At 36.2% G+C, this 20,276-nt stretch overlaps 1 protein-coding gene across 8 annotated transcripts in view; it reads right to left on the reverse strand.

Moving 5' to 3' along the window:
• LOC106870969 (diacylglycerol kinase epsilon) overlaps window positions 1–20,276 on the reverse strand; it is a 230,670-nt gene that overhangs the window by 139,980 nt on the left and 70,414 nt on the right. For 7 of the 8 annotated variants that reach the window (XR_016240656.1, XR_016240655.1, XM_052978393.2 and 4 more), the window contains exons 2-3: window positions 14,151–14,393; window positions 2,273–2,955 (exon numbers count right to left, since the gene is read on the reverse strand). Coding sequence is in view for 6 of the 8 variants with exons in the window: in XM_052978393.2 (XP_052834353.1) it covers window positions 2,273–2,953 (681 nt within the window). In the remaining 2 variants the exon portion in view is untranslated. The remainder of the gene's footprint in view (window positions 1–2,272; window positions 2,956–14,150; window positions 14,394–20,276) is intronic. The other variant, XM_052978395.2, reaches the window with a different exon arrangement.

The raw sequence follows: 20,276 nt of genomic DNA on the forward strand, positions 1-20,276 counted from the left end.
GGACAGTTTTCTCTATTAAGGCCTTTTTTGTCTATCCACTGATATAGTGTCTTTACGACCATTAAGATCTATAGTGAAAAATTTATCCATGCATGAAAAAAATCAGAAAGGACCTGCATACGGTGTTGTTAACAGAAATTTAACAATATTGTTGCGCACAAAAATGTGAATCCAAGAAGTAAAGCTTCCTTCAAGGTAGAGCTAGAAACACAATTGTCAAGTAGGTAAGAGGTTTTAAACGGGGGCGATATATTCAAAATTGGTAAAACTAAAATTGTTGAGGATAAATTAAATTTATTATTATTACTGAATATGTTAGTGTTATTTAATTTCTGAACGATCTTGTTGACGTTTGTTTATGTAGTTTGATTTCTTTATCCATTAATTCCTACTAAGATAGAGATGTGAGTAAAATTAATAAATTAATAGAGAAACGAAAATAAAACTTTGGAAACAGCAACGCCACCATAATTTATGTGGAAACCATGAGCTTGCTTTCAAGAGAGATAATCAGAGTTCATAATACTTTATATAAAGTAAAGCAAATATAACAAATAATCCCTAATCCTTGTCTGGAACTACATCGATCCCAAAATCTAATCAGTTTGTGCCAGTCATAAGGTCAAACATCCCTGAAAGTTTCATCTAAATCTACCCAGTGGTTCTTGAGATATCTTCCCCATGGCAAACAAACAAACACGACTGAAAAAAAATAACTCCGCCTTTGCTAAGGTGGAGGTAAGAAGAAGAAGAAGAAGAAGAAGAAGAAGAAGAAGAAGAAGAAGAAGAAGAAGAAGAAGAAGAAGAAGAAGAAGAAGAAGAAGAAGAAGAAGAAGAAGAAGAAGAAGAAGAAGAAGAAGAAGAAGAAGAAGAAGAAGAAGAAGAAGAAGAAGAAGAAGAAGAAGTAGTAAGGAGAAAAAGAGGTGGAAGAGGATTTATTGGATGTGAACACAGCATTAGAGCAGGAGAAAACAACATAATATGGTATGTAAAAAATGCCACAGAACTGCTATTATTAGAAGGTCAGGCTTGTGTAGGGTGAAAGATTACAAAGATAAAGCACTATACAAGGAATTGAAAATGAATGAAACTGAAAATAGGTGGGTAAAGAAAAGAATGCATGGTCAATTTCATAGGGATGTTGAAGATAAGACAGAGAAAAAAGATGGCTATGGAAGACTAAAAGTGATTTAAAACTGGAAACGGAGGCTCTAATCTGTGCTGTCCAAGAGCAAGCACTAAGAACAAACTACATAAAATACAGAATAGACAACACAGCAGAAAGCGATAAGTGCAGAATCTGTGGACAAAATGGTGAAACCGTATGACATATTACCAGCCAATGTATGCCACTAGCCCAGAAGGAATATAAGAGATGCCATGACAATATAGCCAGGCTTGTCCATTGAATATTGGTGTCAGCTTGACATTATCAAGAGATCTTGCCAACACACTACACCACACACACTCCCACAGTTCAAGAAAGTCATGAAAGTCTCACACACACACACACATTGATCATCTGATTAAAGTAATCAAAAATTTGTCTAAGATAGATTTCTGTTAGGGTTTGAAACCCTCATTAATTATGCAGTACTTCTACTTAGAAGGACAAAATGTGTCTAGCTCTCCAGTAAACTGACTATATTTATAGTGAGATAAATTACTGAGACATTGGAAGGTTAAATATTTTTGCCATCAATACATGGAATCAACTGAAGTTAATATCATGCTAACTTCCACAGCTACAGCTTTAGATTAACTGCTGTAATCAAATAATTACAAATAATTATGAACAGTTTGAAATATTGAGACAATTAGAAAAAGAATTGGTTTAAAAATATTTTCTAGTACCTGACCATGAATCTTTCAACAACTGATACTCTGTTCCAACTTCATGACAGAAATCAGATGAAAGAGAAATCTCATGCAGGAATGTACTTTAACCATACACTAACTGTATGCTAACCATACACTGATACCATGCTAATAATACATTAACTGTACACAACTGTGCACTAATCATACTCACCCATATACTGTACACTAACCATGCTCACCCATTTACTGTACACTAACCATACTCACCCATATACACAACTGTACACTAACTACACAATGCAGGTTGATAAACATAGATCAAGAAAGTAAGTAAAGAGGTCAATAAAATCAACTAAAAAAATCTTGAAGGTAGTACTCTAGAATAGGCAATGAGTGAAATGAGTGAACAGAAAAAAATAAATGAAAAAGAAAAAATGAGAAATTGTCTTACCTGTGCAGGATTCAGATAGGAACGAAATGCTTGTAAGATGCTTTCCCCATCATTGTTACCACTCTTTCGGTTGGCAATGACAATAAGTGGGCTCCAGTTCACTATATTTGGTCTCTTCACTGAGTCTACAATAAGGTGCTGCCTGCCTTTCAAGCCAACCCACTTAAGGGTGACACAGTGTGGAGGTACAATCACTGTTTTGTAAGGACCAAGATCACATTCCTTTTTACAGTGTGTGAAACATTCAGTATGGACACAGCGTTGGCACCAAGAGCAGATGTAATCACAAAGTTGCAGCTGGTTATTGCAAGGCTCATTACAAATATAACAGATACTATACAAGGGCAAGTTGCCATGCCCCCATTGATGATGTGTGAACATGCTTTTCACTGAGAGTGGCTTGCAAGGAATTTTTTGATTGGCTTCCTTCATGTTGGCAGCATCAACACAGATACTGCAGGAATGACATTGTGCACCATCACTAATTCTGTTCTGGCTTATGACACAGTATGTTGGTTTGGGGAAGATACTGACCATCATCCAACGATGACCTTTGCTTACATCACGCACTCGCACTTCGTAGTGTTTATATCGCCGCCTTCGGTACACGCGTGCAATGAACAGCCCTAAGATGATAGTAAGAACCATATACATGGCTTCTCTGATAAAGAGTAGTTCCATTCCTATATTAGACAAAGATAAAAGAGTGTAAAATCTCCATGCTTTCAATATTATACACTACAGTGCAGGAAATCTCTTATCAAAATTACTTTCAGGAGCTCACACACATGTACTCAAATACACAATTACATATATAAAAACACATACAACACACACACAAATACATTCTCCTGCCTACAAGGAAAATGCACATTGTAATTAACCCTTTAGTGTTCACATTATTGTCAAAAGTAATATTTATTCACAGGTTTTGAATTAATTTTGCATTATCTTGTTGCTTTGAGATTTTGATGAAGTAACTATTAATTTTTAGAATAATATTGTAGGATTAATGTGAGAGGCCATATTTGGCTAGATTGAACATAAAGCAGGTAGAATATTTGGGCCTGTTTAAATACTAAAGGATTAAACTCAAATCACTTTTTGTTCTGAAATTTTTTTAAGAACAACTTTATTTATTACCAAATAAGACCCCAAAGTACGATATGTAGATATATATAATGCTGTAGGGTTACACCTGATTGATTTGGAAATTTGTTTTCCCAAATTATTTATATATACTTTATATATATATATATATATATAGATAGATATATAGATATATATATATATATACATATTACATATATTCATCGTCATCGTCATTTAACGTCCGCTTTCCATGCTAGCATGGGTTGGATGATTTCACTGAGGACTGGTGAAACCAGATGGCTACACCAGGCTCCAATCTGATTTGGCAGAGTTTCTACAGCTGGATGCCCTTCCTAGCGCCAACCACTCAGAGAGTGTAGTGGGTGCTTTTACGTGCTACCGGCACAAAGGCCAGTCAGGCGATACTGGCAACGGCCACACTCAAAATGGTGTATTTTATGTGCTACCCGTACAAGAGCCAGTCAAGGGGCACTGGCAACGATCTCGCTCGAAAGTCCTTACACATGCCATGGGCACAAGTGCCAGAAAGGCGTCGCTGGGCACAGATGCCAGCACAATTTCGCTTTCACTTGCCCGAATAAGTCTTCGCAAGCTGAGTTTCATGTCCAATGAGGGAGACAACGTTGGCATGGGTGCCACTCGTCAAATTTAACTCGATTTCGATTTCACTTGCCTCAACAGGTTTTCGCAAGTGGAGTTTAGTGTCTAGATTCATCTTCTTTGTTTGTCTTAAGTTCATGCATATCCGTTAATCGACATATTTTATTTATTTTATTCAAGTTTATCATTTTGTTAATTCATTCTCTCTAAATTTGTCTACCATAGTATACAAGTGCAGAAGATGCTCTCGCCTAAACTTGCTGGCTCGCAGTACGCCTGCCCTCCCACCCCCTCCACCAGTACTGGTCGTCTTCTGGGCAACCACTTAGTTCTGATCCTGAAGTCACTAACTACTAGTCTATGTTGTGGGGTACATTCTTCGCCTGGGAAGGTTTTGGCATTTATAAGCAGCCATCTTTCCCTTTTCTTGGCGAAGATGTAGTCGATTTGGCTAGTGTGTCTGCCAGAATGGTAGGTGACTAGGTGACTGGCAGTTTTCCTGAAGTTAGTATTGCAGACCATAAGGTCATTTGCATCACAGAACTCCAGCAGCCTGGTTCCCTCCTCATTGCAGGAACCAAGACCATAGCCACCGTGTACGCCATGGAAGCCCCCTGAATGTTGTCCAACATGACCATTGAAGTCACCAGCCAAAAAGAGAAGGTACCTGTCATTCTCGACGAGGTAGTCTGCAGGAGGGTGTCATAAAATCTGTCTGTCAGTCGGGTAGCCCTGGCTGAGGGGCATAGGCCCAGATAATGGTTGCTAACCCATGGTGAAAGACTAATCTAATCTTAAGTATTCTATCGCATACTCTAGCTACCTCGATTACTTTATCTACCCATTTCTCTGCAAGAAGTATACCCACGGCCCCAACCCCATCTGTGTTCCCTGCCCAGAAAATCTTGTACCTGTGCTCTTTGACTGTGAAGAACCTAGCGGAACCTCCTCTCCACCTTACTTCTTGGAGGCAGCAGATATCGACACATCTCCATTCAAGCATCTCAACAATCTCACCAGACCTAACTTTCAGTGTGCCAACGTTAAGAGTGCCAACCCTGCGGGTGTGGGAGGTATGGGCCCGTGAGACCCTGGGGCGGGGAACAGCAGCGTCATGTACCTGAAAAGAAAGCTCGCATTTTGCAGAATTCATAGACAATCAGTAGCATTCATTTCAGCCTGCATCTACTACACTATCGTATTTTGCACCATATGATCACTATATATATATATATATATATATATATTATAAGGTTTTTAACTTTGAATATGAAAATTTAGAAGTTAAAAACCTTATAATATAAATATAAACTGTGAGAACGACCCTTAAGGAATCTAGTTAATGATCGCCTAAGGTAAGTTCTTATGCTATATTGGTAACGGTTGCTACATCCTCTGGAAAATTATTATATATATATATATATATATATATATATATATAATTATGTGTATTTTTTCTATCTTAATGAATAAAAATTCTTCTGATAGAATAAATGGGTTAATAGAAACCAATGTAGCAAAGAACACAAAATAACTGTGGCTTAGTTCCTGTTTTTAAGGCAGGAACTCCTTGAAATTTTGGGTATTTGAGTATATTTAAGAATTTAAGGATTGGAGAAAACGCATGTTATAATTGCATACTTTATTCCTACATATGTTTCAAAGGATTACAACATGTGTGATCCATAGGGATCTTTGATATTAAAATTGTAACCTTCTCATCAGGGAAAGCATGGGAATCATCTTAAATGTAAGACATTATGACTGATTATGAAAACAATAGATGGATAAGGTTATGACTTGATTCATTTGAAAAAAACCGTTAGAGAATTGGACGCTGCTGGATAGTGGGTTGGACAACACATACCAATCAATGTGTAAGAGCGTACATGCATACATAAATACACATACACAAACACACACATATACATGCATACTGATACACACACACACACATATACATATATATATGTATATACACATACATACACATGTGCACCCGTATATACATATGTATACATATATATACATATACACACACACACACACACACACACACATATATATATATATACACACTCATACGTCCACATTTATACATATGCACATACGTACCCACGCATATACAAATATACACGTGTGCGTATCCCCATATACACATATGTATCCATCTACATATACACACATGTATAAATAGAAATATATTCATGCACATACACATAGCTATACATCTACGCCTATTACCTAATCAAATAAACAGATTCGCATATACATACATACATGTATACATACGTAAACACACGCATGCACATACATACATACAAATACATATACATATACACATATATATTTTTTCGTACACACACACACACACACACATACACATATATACACATACACACATGTACACATACATATACATACATAAACACACATACACGCATACATACATATATACATACACACACATACATATAGAAATATGCACTTACATACAGAACCTAATAACGTATATATATATGGTTTTATACAAATACATACACAATTATACATGCTTACATATACGTAGATTTGTACACATATACACACACATATATATATATATATATATACTTACAAACATACATACACCCCCCCCCACACACACACAGGTATACATGTATACATACATACACACAGATACACTCATCCACACACCTATATACCCATATACATACATATATATATATATATACATACACATACACATACATATATATATATACATATATATATATATATATATATACATATATATATATATATTTATATATATATATACACATACACACAAATACATGTACATACACACACACATACACATGCACACATACCCATACACATACATATATATATATATATGTGTGTGTGTATATACACATACATACACATGTGGACACGCACACTCACATAAACTTGTATACGCAATCATATACACACATTTATATTTACACATACATAAACATCTAAACGTTTACTTATATTTTTTTTAAAATAAAAATAAAGATAAAAAATACATCTACACAAATATGCTCCCATACTTATTCACAAATACATTCATATTTGAACATATAAACAAACCTATGTTTTAATAAATACATTTTTACACAAAAATATCCATACATCCAAAAAATCATACGTAAATGCATATTTATATATTTTAAAAAAATAATATTGATAAGAGTCAGAACAAGGGTAAGAGTGAAAATATAAATGGTAATGCGTATATGTACACAGAAAAATCAGTTAAAACACTTCTATTTTATGCAAAACCCTAAATATGTATACACAGACACACACACACACACACACACACACACACACATATATATATATATATATACATATATATATATATATATACACATTATCTCTCACAGATACACGCGTATATATAAAAAAAACACCCATACCGGTATGTTCATACGTACATAAATTTAGTATGTTATGGTTGTTACAATGGTTTATCAAGATTTAAAATATACTCTAATTAAGGTTAATAAATTACGAAAGTATAGATAAATAATTAGAATCTTAAGTAATTTTAATCTTCTAACCTTTGAGGGAAAAACTAATGTGTTTTATTAGAACTATTTTAAGTATTTACTTATTACGGGTAAATATGATAGCGTTTTATAAAAACCTTTATTTTTATTTGAATGCAGAATATGTATGTTTATGCCAATGTTTGCATTTGTAGTAATCCTTTGAAACATATGTAGGAATAAAGTATGCAATTATAACATGCGTTTTCTCCAATCCTTAAATTCTTATATATATGTATATGTATATATATATATATATATATATATATATATAGAGAGAGAGAGAGAGAGGGAGAATTCACAAAAAAACAAAAGACGAAGACAGGTGGTGTAGAAAACAAACAGATGTATTAGTATAACGCTTGAGAATTGAAAAAGTCTTTAACGTTTCGAGCCTATGCTCTTCCACAGAAAGGAACACAGAAAGAAACAAGGAGAGAAACAAACAGAGAAAAAAATGTGTGTAGTAGTTAGTGATCTATCATGGTGAATGCCAGGCAGAAGGGTCACACAGGAGAGCTAAGGAAAAGGGGAGATAACAAAGTAATAGTGATCCCAAAAAGAAGGTGCACGTGTGTAAGAGAGTATGTATATGCATGTGAAAGAGGGCTGGTGATCTTGACGTGTGCTTGTGTTTATGTGTAGATGTGAAAATGTGGGGATGGGAATTGGTCAGTGCTGGTGTGTGCGTGGTGGTGTGTTGTGATATGTGTTGTGTGGTATGGTGTAGTTTGGTGTGGTGTGATGCTGTTGGGAGGTGGGGGAGGCGAGAGTGGGGAAAGTAAGGCTTCAGCTGAGGGTGGGGGTAGAGGTGGGGTATGTGGGTGGGCAGATGGTGGGGTAGAGGTAGGTATGTGGGAGAGGGTGTAAGGGATGGGAAGGATAGGGAAGGTAGGGTAGGAATATGTAGGGGCGGGGTGGGCTTATGTGGGAGGGTTGACGATGAAGGGGGAAGGTGAGTATGAGAGAAGAGAGAGTAAGAGAGAAGAGAGAGTAAGAGAGGAGAAAGAGAAGTAGGAGTGAAGAGAAGTAGGAGTGATGAGAAGTAGGAGTCGGAGCAAGAGAGGCGAGGTGGGTGGGAGGAAGTAGGAGGGAAAGGGAGAGAGGCAAGGGGAGGAGGTTAGATGAAGAGGGGAGGAGAGTTGAACCCATGTGGCACAAAGGAGTGAAGAGAGAAGATTAATCCCTGTTCACAGCGCAAACGGGAGTCCAGATGGCCCCTTGTGTAAGGACAATCCAAACAGAGACAGGTGTTGCAAAGAGTGACTGGTAGAGCGGAAATGGCGTGAGACCAGAGTGTCATTGCCAAGGCGGATGTCTCAGAGGTGTTCCGCAAACCAGTCAGCCAAGCGGCGTCCCATTTGTCCAATGTACAGAGAATGGCAGAGAGAGCAGATAATATTGGTAGAATTGCAGGTAAAGGATTTGGTGATGTGATAGGGTCGATGATGGGTGCTGGTGAGGAGGGTGTTGTTGGAGAGGTAAGGGCAAGTGTAGCAGTGTGGGCAGAAGCAGAGGAACGAGCCAGTTTGGGAGGTTGGGTTGGGGAAGAAGCTGTGGACCAAGAGGTCTCGTAGGTTGTGGCTCGTTTGAAAGAGGGAAGGGTTGGTTAGGGAAGATGTGTGACGTGGAGGGGTTGGACTGGAGACGCCGGAAAGCTCGGAGAATGGTGCGTTGGGGTGGTGGGGTGGTAGGTGAGGGGAAAAGGGAGGTGGGAGACAGCAGGGCAGGTTCGGGGGGAGGTGATGCACAGTCCATGGAACATGCTCTGGCAAGGGCGGTGTGGATAGTGGTGAGGGGATATCCGCATAGGATGAAGTGGTGAGCCATGAGTTGAGACTGAGTCTCAAAGTCATGATTGTCACTATAGAGCCTGCATAGATGGAAGAATTGGGAATAGGGGATGGAGAGCTTGGTGTGTTTAGGGTGAGAGGCGGAGAAATTGAGGTAAGAGTCTGAGTCTGTGTGTTTGTCGTGGATGGAGGTGGTAAGAGTGGAGTGATGAATGCTAACCGAAATGTCAAGAAAGGAGACAGAGGTGTCAGAGATAGTGCAGGATAAGTGGAGGCAGGATGGAAAGATTTGACAAAAGAGAGGAAGGAGTCTAGATGTTCGCAGGAGAGTGAGGTTGCACTGATATAGTCGTCAATATAATGGCCATATAGTTCGGGAGTGAGACCAGTGAAACTTGAGAATATTTGGGCCTCAACATAGCCAACGAACAGGTTCGCATAGTTGGGGCCCATTCTCGTTCCCATAGCCACTCCCATGAACGAGAAGCAGTTGTGTGAGAGGATAAGTTCAGCCAGATGAACGAGATGGCTTGGGGGTTGGGTTAGAGGTCAAGGAAATGTTTGAGTGCACACAGCCCCTCATGGTGAGGGATCACAGTGTAGAGGCTCTGGATGTCGAGAGTGAAGAGAAGTTTAGAGGGGCCAGGAAGGAAGGAGAAAGAGTTGAACAAGTGAAGCGCGTGGTTGGTGTCATGGATGTGAGAAATACACTTATATATATTTACTTAAAGTGAAAGAAATTGTATGCAATAGATAAGTCATCCTAATAACATATTTCTATGTACCAGACCTTTAGCTGTTATCTTCAGCATAATGAGTTTTCTAGTGAGGGCTTCATATACCTTCATTGCCTGTTTGTTGCTTCAGTAGAAATCTACAGATGCACAAACACACAAAATGGAGAAAATGAAACAAATATGGATGACTTGTTCCAAAACAGCCCCGAGTGGGGAACAGTTCTCAAAAATAAACCCCAATTGTTTTCCCCCCAAATTCCTATGTTCTCGAAATCTACATAGTCCGAGATATATTTGTAGAGAATTTTATCAAAAAATATTCATTTTCTTGAAAGTTAAGATGAATTGAAGTAGATTCTGGTGAATTTTCCAAAATTCCTCACCCACTCCTAAAACACTTTCCTCCCCCAGAATCTACATGGTATAACACATATTTGTAGAAAATTTCATTAAAAAATATCCATTTTTCTGAAAGTTATGATCATATAAAGTCCGAGGGGTGGGGGCAGAAATCCCACTGCCCACTACTCATATATGAACTAAACTATTTCTTAGGCGCACACAACAAAATTAAAAGACAACACAAATTGATAGAGTTCTAATATTTATTTTCATTAGTTTAAATAATTTTTTATAAAAAATTAAATTTTTTTGTGCAATTTTTTGTAGTATGGCTTTTTAAAGTTCATTTTTAAATAAATTATTTTAATAACAAGATTATTTAATAAAATATTAATTTTTTTTTTTTATTTTGTCTCTATGAGCAGTACTGAATCATGTAGTAGGGCTGTTTAGAAAAGGCAAATGACAAAAATTCAAATATTTTAACAGTCAATTTTCACTATTTTTAAATTTTCAAACAGTGAGACCAAAATCCAAGGTCTCTGCCAGGGATGTAGCCAGCCCACTTACACGTAACATTCCTTCATTGGACATTAAACTCCGCTTGCGAAGACCTTTTGAGGCAAGTGAAATCGAAATCGAACTAAATTTGTAGACTGGCACCCATGCCAACGTCTCTTCATTGAACACTAAACTCGGCTTGCGAAGACCTGTTGGGGCAAGCGAAAGCGAAATCGTGATGGCACCTGTACCAGTAGATCACTAAGAGCACTGTCCGAGCGTGATCGTTGCCAGAGCACCAGCTGTCTGGCTTCCGTGCCGGTGGCATGTAAATAGCACCATGTGAGCGTGATCGTTACCAATGTCGCCTTCCTAGCACTTGTGCCAGTGGCACGTGAAAAGTCATTCGAGTGAGTTCGCTGCCAGTACCGCTGGACTGTCTCCCGTGCAGGTGGCACATAAAATACACCATTTCGAGCGTGGTCATTGCCAGTACCTCTTGACTGGCCTTCGTGCTGGTGGCACGTAAAAAAACCCACTACACTCTCAGAGTGGTTGGCGTTAGGAAGGGCATCCAGCTGTAGAAACTCTGCCAAATCAGATTGGAGCCTGGTGTAGCCATCTGGTTCACCAGTCCTCAGTCAAATTGTCCAACCCATGCTAGCATGGAAAGCGGACGTTAAACGATGATGATGGAGTCAATTATTTGCATGCTAAAAATGACTTTATTTATAATTTATTTATTAATTTTATAGTAAATAGAATATGATTATTTGTGGCTTTGTCTGTTCAGAAAAGGCAAATACTACTTGTAATTATATTCTATTCAATATTAATTTAATTTAATTTATTTAAAATAAAGTCATTTGATTAAATTTGTATCCTCAAGTTCTTTAAATATATTCATTTGTAACTTTGTCTCTATACAGCACTGAAATTACAGTATGTACATTATGTCCAAGGAAGGCAAAGTTGCAATGATTATCATTCATTTTTAATTTAATTTCTAAATGAGAATTAGTCAAATGAAAAAAATCAAAATTTTGTTTGAATATTCTTGGAAATTTTTGAATTCAAAATGACTGCAAAAAATGGTAATTTTATATATTGTTAATTAAAATTTTACTATTACTGCAATGCCTGTAAAAACACTGGACTAGCCAATGAAAAATGTGGATGCATCCTAACAAAATTCTTAACAAATTAAAGCTGGAAAAGGAGAGGGCAAGAAAAACTCATTAAAATTAGAGCTTAAAATATTGCTGCTAAAATTAAATTTTTTTTATTAATTCATTTAGTACAAAAAATAAAATTAAAAAGGAAAAGTGAAATTAATTGAATTTTTTAAAAAAATACGAAAATGTACCTAAGAGATACTTTTTAATTTTAATTTTACCAGCAATATTTTAAACTCTAATTTTAAGGAGTTTTTTTCTTGTCCTCTACTTTTTGAGGTTTAATTGTTAAGAATATTGTTAGTATGCCTCCGCATTTTTCATTAGCTAGTAGAACATATTGTTATATATAAGAGAAAAGGATAAGGAGTGTATATAGTCATAAATGACAGAGAAATATTTAGATGAATCTTTGTTTAACAATAAAAAAATCCAAATATCATGACAAATTTGTTTCATAACTCAAAAAACATGTAAATAACTTTTATGTTATCATGTTTAATAATAAATAAATTACTTACATGTCTGCACTAATACAAAATGTAAAAAATTCTTTCTTCTTTCAAAATAATGTAGAATTTGAGCAACAAGTACCCCAAAAAACATACTTTCCACTCCAATTATGAAGAGAAAAGAGGATGAAACCCATAAACTGACCACAGTCTGTCTACCCTAAGTGAAAGGCCACTACGAAAAGATATGAAAGATATGCAGCCCATATGACATCAGGACAGTATTCAAGAGTAATACAACACTTCACAAATATTTCCTTCAAGTAAAACCACCAATAGAAGAGAATATGACCAAAGACTGCGTGTACTCCATCCCATCCAGCTGTAATAGGTTATACAAATGCGAAACATGCTGCCCCATCAAAATAAGGGTAGAGGAATATCGCAAAGCTGTGACATGAGGAGATATTGATAAATTGGGTATAGCTGATCATGTATGGAAAAATAGAGACCACCTCCCCCTGTTGGATGAAGTTAATAATAATAGACTGGAAAATATGAAAACTAAAAGAAGCAGCACATATGCTAGGACATAATAACCTCCTAACCAGACCTAATGCCGGTATTAAGGAAGGATAGGAAAATATTAGATATAAATCTAATATTCACTCCATAAAATTCACTCCATAATTGCCCACGGGCATACGGTGTAGTGGTTAAGAGTGTGGGCTACTAACCCCAAGATTCCGAGTTCGATTCCAGGCAGTGACCTGAATAATAATAATAATAACAACGTCGGACAAATACCTTAGGAATGAGAACCCAGGTTCAAAATTGCTCCAGGAAACTTGTTAACAACAAACAAGATGAGGACAAATATCCGTCAAATGTAAATAATGTTCATAATTCCTCATCTCTCAAATATAGAACTGTATTTAGTAGATATTGAGGGTAATTGTTCAGTTTACGGGTGTACAAAAAGAGTAAATAAAAATTAAGGGGTGATAAAAACGCAAAGGGAAGTAAGCCAACTTACTTTTCTACTGAATTACGCCATAATACAAACGTTTTAGCTTAGGATAGCTTTCTGCTATCATTGTTCCTTTTCCAAATTTACATTTACTGTGTTGTATACAAGCTCCTACCCCTACCTCACTACTGTTCACTTTATAAAGTGGTTGGTAAATGAGTAGAGAAAGTGTTGGGTTATGAGGTACCTCAAGTCTTGTCTCACTGAAGACTATTCAACCTCTCTTGTGTTGGTGCCATAAAAAAATACACTCCATAGCAGTTGGTGTTAGGAAGGGCACCCAGCTGTAGAAATTAGTATGAACACAGTCATTGGGAGTTGTAGCTTCTATGCAGTAGGGGGAATGAGGCTGTGAAGATCCATCCAACCCATGCCGACATGGAACGCAGTAATAAAATGAGGATGATAAAGATGATGATGATGATAATATTACAGAGAAGTGAGAGAGGTTTTCAGTTTTCTATGCTCTGATTATTTGCAGTAGAATGTTTCTGGAGATTTGTGAATGTGTTACATACTAAAGTTGTGAATGTGCATAGAGATCAACTTACCTTGATTATTGATTCACATTTATATCTTTAACTCATCATAGATAGTGCTTACATGATTAAATATCAGAAAAATATTGGGAAGGGAGATTTCAAAGTGTGTGGTATTAATGTGCAGGATAAACACTACAATGTCTCAGGAACAGTTGAAATGAGAACTTCCACCAGTGTAAGTTTTAATTTATCTTGTAAGTTGTCATGTCCACTAGAAAACTTCTTATCATCCAAATAATGGTTGGCATTTACCTTGGTTAAAAAAATGTAAATAAATATGAATAGACATTTTTATAATCATATATATTAGAAGGGTAGAGAGAAAAAATAGAGAAAGAGATGGGTAGATAGACACAAAATATTTATATTTATATATATATATATATATATATATATATATATATATATATCATCATCATCATCATCATTTAATGCTCCAGAGTCTTTTGTGTGAATGAATCAGTTGTACATTTGTTGTAAAGGAGAAGTCATTCTCTTGTGACAAAACATAACAATGATTAGCATATTCTCACTTCTCACTGTGCCAGTTCTTGTCAAACTGTCCAGCACATGCCAGCATGGGAAATGGACATTAAATGATGATGATGATGATGTATATATATCATCATCCTCATTTAACATCCTTTCTTCCATGCTGCCATGGGTTGGGTAGTTTGACAAAAGCATAGTTGCTAGAAAAAGAACTGGCAGGACAAAGTTCAGAGACTTATTACTTTGATAACAACAGTCCTTTTTGTCAGAGTGAAAGATAAATTATATGATGTCTGTGTATGAACAGCTATGCTACTTGGTAATGAAACATGAGCTGTGAAAGCAGAGGATATATAAAGAATTTTGAAAAATGAAGCTAGCATGCTCTGCTAGATGTGCATTTTCACTGTGCATGTACAACAAATAGAGTTTTGTGAGTAAAATTAGGTATAAGTGGCATCAGATGTATAAGTAACATCAGATATATGTGGCATCAGATGTGCGAGAGAGAACTGTGCTGGTATGGTCATGTGATGTGTATGAATGAAGACAGCTGCATAAAGAAGTCCTGATCTCTAAATGTAGTGGGAACCTGTAGAAGAGGAAGACTTAGGAAGATATGGGACAAAGTGATGAAAAATGATCTTCAGATGTTGACCCTCATTGTTGTAGGGAATTAGTAATAATGGTATACCCCTCCCATGTGACAAATGGAATAACCTATTCACTATAAGTAAAGAGAAGTACATGAAGTACCAGAGTACATAGTAGGCAGTCAGAGACAGTCATATCTTTACTGGTTTTACTAAGTATATTGTATACTGAAGTATGCATTATAACAATCCAACATTTTAAGGATGTAACAGTAGCAATGAGGATAAACCAATTCACATGGATTTAATAGAAATGCAAAGAGGAGTTAATAAACTCACAAAGTTTTGTTGTGCAAATTTTACAAAACAAATTTATAAAATTGTGGAAAATTTGTTGGCCAATTTGCTGGAGTTGCAAAAACAGCAACAACAGCAGCAGATACAACTGCAAGAGCAACAGCAGAAGCTACAACAACAAATAATATTACAGCAACAAATGCTGTAATTACTGAAGTAATCAGGAAAGTCAGAAAAAGTGTTCTCGCCAGAATATGTTGCAAACTCAATAACAGAGTTCAAATATGAACCTGACGGAGGAGTTACCTTCAAAGCATACTACAAAAGATATGAGCAAATCTTTAAGAAAGAATGTAAAGATTGGGATGACAAGAATAAAATGAGCTTAATCATGAGAAAACTGGCAGCAACAGAACATGAACGATACAGTAAATAATATACTCCCAAGAAAACCCTCAGACATAAACACAATAGATATATTGTGTAAAATTTTCAGTAAAAACAGATCATTGTTCAACACACATTGGAAGTATCTGAACATAGAGAAAAACAACGATGTGGACTACATCACATATGCTGGTAGAGTTAACAGGGAATGCGAGAAGTTTAAAATGGACGAATTAACACCATGTATGTTCAAATGCCTGATTTTTACACAGGGACTTACTGCCAAAAAGGACGTAAAAGTTAGAACTAGAGTTCTCACAAAGCTGGAGCAAAACCAGGATGCAACCCTACAACAAGTGCCAGAAGAATGTGAATTGATAGTCAAAATATGACACAACACAGAGGAAATTGAATGTAAAGATTGTTTCCAAGTAAAGCAAGTGCAAAATAGTCAGAATAGAGATAACGTGTTTCTTTAAAAAACACAATAAAAATCAGAAAATAAAGCCATGTTTTGCATGTGGAAGTATACACGTGAGGAAAAATTGTCCATTTAAGAAAACAGAGTGCTTCTGTTGTGGAAGTATAGGATATATAAAGATGCACTGCAGAACGAAGATAAAAAAACGTCAGAACAAAGGAAAAAGAATAAATAGTATGCCATTGGAAGAAATTAGTAATATAACAATGAGAAAATTCATGAAGGTGAAAATCAGAAATGCAAGTGTTAAAATGCAGTTGGACACTGGAAGTAATATCACCATTATGAATAAAAAAAATATTCTCCTTTGAAAAAATGAAAGATGAAAATGATCAATTATGAAAGGCAAAAGAAGAATACTTAATAAAATTCTAAATCCAAAACTAAACCAGAAATAATTAATACCATTACCATTATGAAAAAAACAACTTCTATATGCATTAGCCTGGAACATACGTGCCTGAAATATTGAAAAACAAAAGCTCTTACACATGAAATACACATTATACACCAACTTATTCCACAAAGTTTTTAAAACAGATAATTTAAAAACAAATCTTTTTCTAATTAAACAAACATGCATGCATGCATGCATGCATACATATATACATACATACATACATACATACATGATAGCCATCCACTTGTAATCAAGGAAGACCACTGCTGACCTTTAGGAACATTGTGTGCTCTAGGACTGACTTATATTTTGCATTTGCAGCTCCAGTGGTGGCTAATGAGCCCTGCTCTTGACCAACATACACGACTGCAAACATTGCAAACCAAGCTTTCCCCATTCACTACATTAGCAGTGCACTTTCAAGCAGCATGCTTAAATTCTTCTTGGTGAATATGTGCTCTTTCAAAGGTGTCAACTCCCTCCTTAACCTGCTTCCTCCATCTGTGGTGATGACAGGCACTGCTCTCCCAGTCAGTCTCCTGCATATCACAGGCCTTTAATGAGGACTAACTCGTCCTTCACCATAACAAAAAAAAAAAAAAATAGCCACACATATTTTTCAAATACAATCAACAAACATTTATTCCCTACAAACTGTGAGTTTTTTGGAAAATCTTTTCGTAAATCTTGAGATTAACACCCACACGATTACCTACCTAACCCTAAAACCCCAACTCTAACACTGTAGTGAAAATCGTGCGGGTGTTAATCTGAAAATTTAACAATCTTTTTTAAAACACTTTTACTTACTAACATTTTTTTATTTAGTGCGTGTGTGTGTTGCCCATATATATATATATATATATATATATATATACACTTAAGACTTAGTTGTGGGTTGGGGCTTTGATTGGCAGAGGTCATTATTATTATTATATTATTATTATTATCATTATTTTAAATTTTCCCACAAGGGCGGCTTCGGGCAGGTGGAGAATAGTCGATTATATCGACCCCTGTGTTCAACTGCTACTTATTTTTTAGACCCCGAAAGGATGAAAGGCAAAGTCGACTTCAGCGGAATTTGAACTCAGAACGTAGATATGGGCACAAACCTCCCGTCGCTACACTCATTCTGCAGAACAGAGTTGAGTGTGAAAACCAACTTTAAAGTGTAAATATAGATGTTTTGAATACACGCTCATACATACATACATACAAATACACACATACATACAAATAAACACATACATACAAATACCTGTCAGTCTCTTCCAAATACGATCGACAGTCAAACATTTATTCCCTACAAACTGAATTTTTTTAATCATCTTTCTTAAAATGCATTTACTTACTACCATATATATAGAGAGAGACACACAGAATGCACATTAATACACACATATATACAAATACCTATCATTTTTTAAATTTAGTGTGTGTGTGTGTGTGTGTTGCGCAGCTTAATATATAATGCTGAAGTTCTGTATCTGTGTGAAGCCTTTTTAAAAGTTTATAGAAATCCACATTTTCCACTTTTTGTACAAATTTTTACATCAATGGAATTTTCTCGATGTGAACTTTCCAGTACAGTAATTAGATTTTTAAAATTCTGTTTACTTTGTGTGATTTAAGGGAGATTTGGCTGTTGTTTCTAGCAACTTTTATATTTCTTCCCTTCTACCTGTACCGGCATTCTTACACATCGATCACGCGCTCAACATATAATATACAGAGTAAAAGTGGGAGAGAGAGAGAAAGTGATACATACAAAGTCATAGATTAACTTGCTTTAAGACTATTCTTTCCTTCTACCTTTTCACTCTTACTTCATTCTTCTTCCTCTCTCCCATTTAATAGCTTTCTTCTATCCCTTTACCTCTAACATAATTTTCATAACATAGAAACGTAAAAACACACACAACCACACATACGTGATCTGTGACAACATACACATAAACACATACACATATCAACATTATAGATATAAGATTTAGTTTCTGTGTGTTTCTTATATAAACATGCGCACACATTGCTATTTTATAACTGTCTTCCGTTCTCCCTTCCTCTTTCTTCATTGCTCCCGTTCTCTATTCCTTTCTCCCCCTCTCTCTCTTTTCCTCTCTCCCTCTCTCAAACGCATACATGCGCACGTACACACAAGCATTCACTACAAGATAACTCATGTTCATCAATGTTTTGTAAATATACAAACTACGGAGCTTATGGACAACACATTGCAAATCAGTGAACTTCATTACAAATGTGGGTAATTTTTCAAATTAACACCCGCACGATTTTCACTAGGGTGTTAGGGTTACGGTTTTTGGGTCAGAGTTAGGATTTTAGGGTTACGGTTAGGGTTAAGGTTACGATGGAGGTTACTGTTACGGTTACGGTTTTAGGGTCAGGGTTAGGGTTTTAGGGTTAGGATTACGTAATCGTGCGGGTGTTAATCTGAAAAATTACCAAAATGTGAAAACTACCGACCCTCCCATCTGTTATAACTTTTGTTGATCTGTTTAATATGTACATAGATTATGCCTCCAAACAAGAAAGCTTGCTGGGGAAAGAAAGCAACCGGTTTAAAAAGACAGCAACAGACTGCAGCAATTCACCACATTCCAGAAGCTACTTTGAACATAATGCAAAATGGTGCATCAACATCTACTGCCCAATCTGATAGAATTCTGGCAGAACTGTGTAGCAACAGATCGCCAGCAATTGCTTCATCAGAAATTGCAGTTCTACCTCCTGCGAAAAGGAATTACCCTGCTATGTATAATCAAGGCAGTGCAAAAAGTTGTTTTGCACAAGCATTTGTATAGCCAATTAGACGGATGAAATTTACGTACACTTAATAATGTTACGCAAAACAGCCTTCAGACTTTCCCTATTAATTTCATCGTCTTTTGAATTATGAACATATTTACATCATAAGGATTTTTTCGTTGTAAGGCTTTCTTTTTTAGTTGATTTTCACCTAACAAGACTTATCGTAGATGGCATAATAAGTCACACCCGGACAACGTCGGGTTATACTGCTAGTTATAGATACAAAGTGATCCGGACATCCAAATTTGCCAAGTAATTTCCATAGCAAAGCCCTATTCACAGTATCAAAGGCCTTGGTTAAATCAATGAATACCTGGACAAGATCCATATTCTGCTCATCGCACTTCTGCATCTATCTTGCTGTGGAAATCATATCCATTGTCCCTCTACCAGATTGGAAGCCACATTGAGATTCAGATAGGACATCATTTACGAGATACCCATTCAGACGGGTAAGAAGAATATTTGCCAGAACCTTGCCAGCAGCTGATAATAGAGCAATACCTCTGTAGTTACCACACATTGTTCTCTCCAGACTACGCTAATAAGTTCATGAAGAGACTGTATGATGTAATCACCACCAAATTGCAAGACCTCAGCACAAATTCCATCCTTTCCAGGTGCCCTACCAAGATACAATTTACTTATTG

Source organism: Octopus bimaculoides, chromosome 2 (genome assembly GCF_046866305.1).
Source record: "Octopus bimaculoides isolate indiv1 chromosome 2, ASM4686630v1, whole genome shotgun sequence".
NCBI classification, from domain to species: domain Eukaryota; kingdom Metazoa; phylum Mollusca; class Cephalopoda; order Octopoda; family Octopodidae; genus Octopus; species Octopus bimaculoides.